Here is a 7,959-nt window from a genome sequence, read left to right as displayed (position 1 = left end):
GGGGAAGCTATATCTAAATCCGAACCGATTTCGGTGAAATTTTGCATATGTATTGGAACGTCAAAGAAAACGCCGCATGCTAAATCGCATGCAAGAATCGTATCAAAATTATGGCTTTTACAGCCTTAAAAAGCCATATCGGATGAAAGGTTTATATGGGAGCTATATCACAATCTGAACCGATTTCGATGAAATTTTGCACACAAATAAAATGCATCATGCACAATTTTGGATCAATTGGACCAACGTTTAAGCCACTACAGCCTCAGAAGTCCATATCGGATGAGAGTTATGTGGAAGAGCTATATCTAAATTTGATCCGATTTTGTTCAAAATCAATGTGGGCTGTCCTAGGTCCAATAAAGTGACTTGCACAAAATCTCAATGCAATCGGTTGCCAAATGCGACCTGTACCCACCTCACTGTGATGCGATATCGAATGAACCACATCGGTTCAGATTTAGATATAGCTCCCATATAAACTGATCTCTCAATTTGACTTCTTGAGCTTCTGGAAGCCGCAATTTTTGGCCGATTTAGCTGAAATTTGGCGTGTAGTGTTCTGTTATAACTTCCAACAACTGGGGCAAGTACGGTCCGCGTCGTTCTATAACCTGGTATAGCTCCCATGTAAAACGGTCTCTCGTTCATCCTCTTTCGGTGCCTAGAGCATTAATTTTTGCCCCCCTTTCATTTCCAGTCTCCACAAAATCCCCATGTCACCAAGCAAAAATTTTTCCCCATTTTGGATAACATTTTCCAATGCTGGCAACACTGAAACAAAAGAGAATAAAAATGCCTTCAAAAATTTTTTTTAATTCAAAACGTTGTTAGCTGTCTCCTCGTCACGTAGGTGTTGTTTCGCAGTAACTTGAACTATATTTTTCCAATTCGGGTCGGCTAGTGTGATTTTTAAGCACCACACTGAGGTGTATCCTTTGTGTTGTACATTGAGGTGTATTCTTTCCATCGTTAAGGATGGGACTGAAGCATCAGTCCCATAGTTGTTTCGTATGCTCACAACCTGGTGTTGAGTTCCATCTGCTATACCACGTCTCCTTATTACGCAGCCGGAGCCCGTTCGATTTATGTGAGAGAGGCGGGTGAATATCCTTTATTGATATCGTGGGAAAATTCGCACCCCCTCTCGCGCGGCAAATCAACCTTCTCATTACGAATCACATCCCTGTGACCAGGGACCCAATACAGGGTCACCCTGTGGTGCCCATGTAATTGCTTTAGAGAGAGAGAGAGACGACATTGATACAGCGCTCTAGATCCTTAAGCCTTAAGCGCTACTTGACTATCGCAAAATCTGCAAATAACCGGCCGATCCATGTTCTTTGACAACACTAGCTCCGCTGCCCTGGCAATCGCAAAGACCTCCGTCTGGAAGATACTGCAATCGTCTCTCATCCGATAAGAGATATCCAATCGTAGTTACGCGCAGTGTATTCCACAACCGGTAGCAGTATATATCTTCGGTCGCCAGACATGAACCGTCCTCTCTGTCACTACGCCATGGTAGGTATTATCACGTGTAACCTGCTGTCCACTATGTCCACCCTCTTCATCCAAATCAGCTGGCAGGTCTGAAATATTCCCGTCGAGTATACCCATGTGTCTGGGCGGCAGACTCCGAAGTTGACCAAGCTGTTACAGCCTTAACAGTGTCCTCTAGGCCGACTACCTGAGGTGAAGGTCAATCTACCTAGCAACACCTCCAAGGACCTGGTCGAGTCTCTGACCCGATTAGAGAGCAGCGAAAGCCTTCCTCACACTCTTCTCTCTATTCGCGCCCCACTTCATCTTACTATCTAGAATAACCCTTAGAAATCTAATCGACCTGGACAGTCCCAAAGTCGTTCCCTGCAACCCCGGCTGTCTGAACTCAGGCACTTTCCCCCTCCTTGTGAACCAACTCAGTCTTCCCGCTGCTAACCCCTAGACCACAATCAGTAGCCCAAAAGCCATGGCCGCAAGAGCAGTATGCAGAACCCCAGGCAGGGTATCCAGGAACTCCCCTTTGGCTATAATAACTAGGTCGTCAGCAAAGCGCAATCTTGTCGACCACAAGAATCCATAGCAGTGAAGAAATAACCCCACCCTGTGACGTGCCCCTGGTCGCATTCACCTTCACCGTGGCGGTGGCCCCAATGCTGGTCATGATCTCCCTATGCAGAGGCATACTCATTATCCACCCAATAATGCCATCCACCAATCTAGGCAGCGGACCCCATCTACTGCCATCGAGTCTCTGACCCGATTAGAGAGCAGCGAAACCCTTCCTCACACTCTCCTCTTTATTCGCGCCCCACTTCATCTTACTATCTAGAATAAGCCTTAGAAATCTAATCGACCTGGATGGTCCCAAGGTCGTTCCCTGCAACCTCGGCTGTCTGAACTCAGGCACTTTCCACCTTCTTGTGAACCAACTCCGTCTTCCCACTGCTAACCCCTAGTCCACAATCAGTAGGCAGGGTATCCAGGAACTTCCCTTTGGCTATAATAATTAGGTCGTCAGCAAAGCGCATACCTTGACCCCTGGGGTCCGAAGTCACCACAGAATCTCGTCGACCACAAAAATCCATGGCAGTGAAGAAATAACCCCCACCCTGTGACGTGCCCCTGGTCGCATTCACCGTAATGGTGGCTCCAATGCTGGTTATGATCTCCCTATGCAGAGGCATACTCATTATTCACCCAGTAATGCCATCCACCAATCTAGGCAGCAGATCCCATCTACTGCCAACGAGTCTTTGACCCGATTAGAGAGCAGCGAAAGCCTTCCTTATCCTTGCCCCACTGCAACTTACTATCTAGAATAACCCCAAGAAATCTAATCGACCTGGACAGTCTCAAAGTCGTTAACTGCAACCTCGGCTGTCTGAACTCAGGCGCTTTTACCTTCTTGCTAAACAATTCCGTTTTCCCGCTGCTAACCCCTAGACCACAATTAGTAGTCCAAGAAGCCATGGCCCCAAGAGCGGTATGCAGAACCCCAGACAGGGTATCCAGAAACTTCCCGATGGCTATAGGTCGTCAGCATAAGCGCATACCTTGACCCCTGGGGTCCGAAGTCACCACAGAATCTCGTCGACCACAAGAATCCATGGCAGTGAAGAAATAACGCAGCCCCCCCCCCCCCTGTATGGGGTGCCTCTGTTCGCATTCACATTCACCGAAGTGATCTCCCTATGCAGATGCATACTCATTACCATCCACCACACCCGCCTTCTTCAGAGCCGCCCCTTTAGCTGAGGGATGAACATTTTTAAACACCCCTTCAATATCCTTCAAACATCGTCAACGCGAAATCCTTAAGCCGGAGAGTTCTCTGCAGAAGATGCACAACACGGTGAAGCGCAATATCAACCGAACGGTCCTTACTATAAGCTTGCTGACACCTTGAAAAGTAATCTCCTCTTAGCCTGCTCGCTATGTCAAGAATTCTCTCTAACGTCTGAACGCAGAAGGAAGAGAGACTAATGGGCCTTAAATTTTTGGCTACACTCCACTGCAGCTTCTCCATATTCGGTAAAAATACCACTCTTACCCTCCTCCACAAAACAATACGACGTTCCTGTCTTCCAGATATTCAGAGATTACCTGCAACATCATGGGGTTGAAACCATGTGGACCAGGATACCTATACGGTCCAAAGGTGCCCAATGCCTAAAGAACACCGTCAAGGGACACTAGACTACCTGCAACATCATGGGGTAGAAACCATGTGGACCAGGATACCAATACGGTCCAAAGGTGCCCAATGCCCAAAGAACACCGTCAAGGGACACCAAATTCTCCGCCAAGGCGCCTAAGCCATTGTCCTGCACCGCCTCTAGCTCCCATCCAACCTGGCCCACAGGACCGCAGCCAGGAAAGTGTGTCTCCAACAAATGAGCCAAAGTGTAGCCTGGCTATTCCGTACAATCGCCAACTGGCCTCTGCAGATTACCCGCATCTGGGGCATCCTTTGCCATCAATTTCCTAAGCCTCGAAGTGTTATTAACCTTACTAAGTCCTTCCACTTGGACCTTCTTCCAATTCCTTCTTATAGACCCTTAGTTCCTCCCTATATACATGCCATAGCTAGGTAGCAGTGCCACCACCGCTGGCCGCATTGAATGCCTTTCTGGCATCCGTTCGGAGTATGCTGAGATCATTGTTCCACCAGTTATTGTTCTTCCTCATCCTCAGCCTCCTGGCCGGACAAGCCACCTCATAGGGGGATATCTGTACAACCTCAATGGTCTGGACCAAGTACTCTACATCCGATATCTGCTCCGCAGCATAATTTTTTGCAACCAACGAGACGCATTTATCAAAATTTTTAACACATTTGCTTGAAATTTGATGCGGATTGTTGTAAAACCCACCGGAAAACCTGTAACGAAGTCCATTAAATTCGCTGCAGAATAACATATAGCGCCCAATTACCACTCAAAAGGGTAGGTGTATCGGCACCATTCGACTTATGCGTTTCCTTATTTGTTTGATTCTAGACCACTATGGGACGGCACATCTCAGATCTGACCCCCCCAACGATCCCCCCACCCCATATTTTGAGGAAGGTTTTGTATTCTTACCCAAAGTATTTATCGTTAGAGTACCACATTGGTTCTCCATTGGTTCACATATAAGGTTGGTTGGTACTTATGGGAAAAGGGGCAGGGTCCGCCCTTCCAAGAAAGTGGGTTCAGCCGTTTTCGAGTCTATACGGAACAAACAAACACACTTTGACCTTTATGCAATAGAATAATTTTTTTTTTTTTATTTTCTTTTTTCAGATCTAACTCGAGACACTATTGAACCAACATGGATACGGAAGAAGTATGTAAGACTGTTCTTTTCGAAAATTTAATCACCCTTAGAACTTAAATTTTTTTTTTTTGTATTTTTTCAACTGCTCTTTAGCAATTCAATGCTATGGTTGATAAAGTTAAGGAAATGTTGGTTCCCAACGATGAGGAAATGATGGAGCTGTACGCCTTGCACAAACAAGCAACCGTTGGCGATAACACCACCGACGAGCCTTCGGCCTGGAAGGCCAAAGCCCAATGGGAATGTTGGAATAAGCAAATGGGTAAATCCAAAGAGACTGCCCAGCTAGAGTACATTGCCTTTGCTACTATATTGGTAGGCAAATATGCGGTTTGGAATCCAGTTCAAACTCTACGTTCTATCTTTCGTTAGATTTTTTTTTTTTGAAAGTACATAGGAATTTATTTCTTCCAATAAAATATATATGTTAAATTATCACGCGAAGATACAGATTTTCCATTGTTTTAATGAGCCGTACATGTCTTTCGTTTGAGAGCCATATTATGTAGGTTGTTCAGAATGCCCTCTCCAAAGGGGCCTTAGGCATAGGGTAAAATACTAGCTGAACCTGGACGGCTTCGCTGCGCCGCGAAAAATATGTTTTTTTTTTTGCTCAATACCATAGCTATTTCCCTATAGAAATTAGTTTATCTACTCCCAAATACTACACCCTTTATTGGTGCGACCCCTAGGTACTTGGACCAGGTTTTTAGTATAAAATTCGTACCTTACTTTCGAACAGCTTTCATTTGAGTCCCATATTGTCCCCATCGGTCAGGTTTAATTTTTGGGTGATGCTTATGGGTTAAGGGGGAGGGTCCGCCCCCCTTCCAATATCAACTAATTTTATAGCCTATTGCTGATTCCAGACCTTATTTGTAATCTACTCCCTAATACTTTTCATTTGAGTCCTCTATTGTCTCGATCGGTTCACTTTTTTTTTGGAAGGTGCTTTTGCCGCCCCCTTACGATATCAGCAAATTCTATAGCCTTTTGCTCCTTCCAGACCATATTCATAATCTACTCCCTAATACCTTTCATTTGAGTCCCATATTGTCCCCATCGGTCAGCTTTTATTTTTGGGTGATGCTTATGGGTTAAGGGGGAGGGTCCGCCCCCCCCCCCCCTTCCAATATCAACTAATTTTATAGTCTATTGCTGATTCCAGACCATATTTGTAATCTACTCCCTAATACCTTTCATTTCAGTCCCATATTGTCCCGATCGGTTCACTTTTACTTTTGGAAGGTGCATTTGGGTTAAGGGGGAGAGTCTGCCCCCTTACGATATCAGCAAATTCTATAGCCTTTTGCTCCTTCCAGACTATATTCATAATCTACTCCCTAATACCTTTCATTTGAGTCCTATATTGTCTCGATCGGTTCACTTTTTTTTTTGGAAGGTGCTTTTGGGTTAAGGGGGAGGGTCCGCCCCCCTTCCAATATCAACAAATTCTATTGTCCATTGCTGTTTCTAGACCATATTCGTAATCTACTCCCTAATACCTTTAATTTCAGTCCCATATTGTCCCGATGGAAGGTGCTTTTGGGTTAAGGGGGAGGGTCCGCCCCCTTACGATATCAGCAAATTCTATAGCCTTTTGCTCCTTCCAGACCATTTTCGTAATATACATTCTAATACCTTTCATTTCAGTCCCATATTGTCCCGATCGGTTCACTTTTATTTTTGGAAGGTGCTTTTGGGTTATGGGGGAGGGTCCGCCCCCCCTTCCAATATCAACTAATTTTATAGCCCATTGCTGCTTCCAGACCATATTCATAATCTACTCCCTAATACCTTTCATTTGAGTCCTTTATTGTCTCGATCGGTTCACTTTTTTTTTGGAAGGTGCTTTTGGTTTAAGGGGAAGGGTCCGCCCCCCCTTCCAATATCAACTAATTTTATAGCCTATTGCTGATTCCAGACCTTATGTGTAATCTACTCCCTAATACCTTTCATTTGAGTCCCATATTGTCCCCATCGGTCAGCTTTTATTTTTGGGTGATGCTTATGGGTTAAGGGGGAGGGTCCGCCTCCCCCTTCCAATATCAACTAATTTTATAGCCTATTGCTGATTCCAGACCATATTTGTAATCTACTCCCTAATACCTTTCATTTCAGTCCCATATTGTCCCGATCGGTTCACTTTTACTTTTGGAAGGTGCATTTGGGTTAAGGGGGAGAGTCTGCCCCCTTACGATATCAGCAAATTCTATAGCCTTTTGCCCCTTCCAGACCATTTTCGTAATATACATTCTAATACCTTTCATTTCAGTCCCATATTGTCCCGATCGGTTCACTTTTATTTTTGGAAGGTGCTTTTGGGTTAAAGGGGAGGGTCCGCCCCCTTAGATATCAACAAATTCTATATTCCATTGCTCCTTCTAGACCATATTCGTTATCTACTCCCTTATGGCTTTTATTTGATTCCAATATTGTCGTTATCGTCCAATATGCCTATTTGAGGGGGTTCTGGTATCGGGGCGGCCTTCTTTGTACCTGGATCCAATTTTTAATATCAAGTTAGTACTTTACTCCCGAATACGTTTCATTTCAGACGCATATTGTCCCAATCGGTCTATTTCTAATTTTAGGTGGTCCTTATTGCCACGCCCCTAAGTTGGTTCATGTCTGGTATTGTGTCCCCACCTAAGTGCCGGTATCTGTTAGACGCGAAAGCCGGGCAATGACAAAGGAAATGCTCCAACGTCTCATCATCTTCCCCACATGGCCTACACATGTCATTACTTGACGCACCGATTTTATATAAGTGGGCTCGTAGACCTATGTGTCCCGTCATGATACCGAGCCTCCTTCTGATACTGACCTCCTTCTTCCTTCCTTTCAGTAATAGCCTCGTCTTCTCACGATCTGGGTTTTCGCCTTCCTGCAGACCGTGTCGCTGTTCCTTAGGTTTGGATGAGCATTCATCGCCCACGCCCTTAACTCAGACTGCGGCGACCCAAAAGGCTTCGATTTAACCAAGTTTATTGACGGCAGTCCTCCGGCCTTCACTGCCAAATCGTCTGTACTTTCATTCCCGCTAACTTCGTTATGGACCGGCACCCAAACGATGCAGATTTTGCTATTCTCAGAAAAGGCGTTAATCTCCATCTTACATTGTAAGATTGTTCG

At 45.2% G+C, this 7,959-nt stretch overlaps 1 protein-coding gene across 1 annotated transcript; it reads left to right on the top strand.

Annotated features, from left to right (window-relative positions):
• The first annotated feature begins 836 nt into the window (after positions 1-836).
• On the top strand, positions 837-5,196 carry LOC106094118 (acyl-CoA-binding protein homolog). Its single transcript, XM_013261301.2, has 3 exons — positions 837-849; positions 4,791-4,833; positions 4,918-5,196. Exons 2-3 carry the CDS (start codon positions 4,819-4,821, stop codon positions 5,194-5,196), a joined length of 294 nt encoding a protein of 97 aa, XP_013116755.1. The 5' UTR covers positions 837-849; positions 4,791-4,818.
• The last annotated feature ends 2,763 nt before the right edge of the window (positions 5,197-7,959 follow it).

This window comes from Stomoxys calcitrans, chromosome 1, assembly GCF_963082655.1.
Source record: "Stomoxys calcitrans chromosome 1, idStoCalc2.1, whole genome shotgun sequence".
Taxonomy (NCBI): domain Eukaryota; kingdom Metazoa; phylum Arthropoda; class Insecta; order Diptera; family Muscidae; genus Stomoxys; species Stomoxys calcitrans.
The sequence above is the reverse complement of the archived record's forward strand: the minus strand, read 5'-3'. Positions and strand labels throughout refer to the sequence as shown.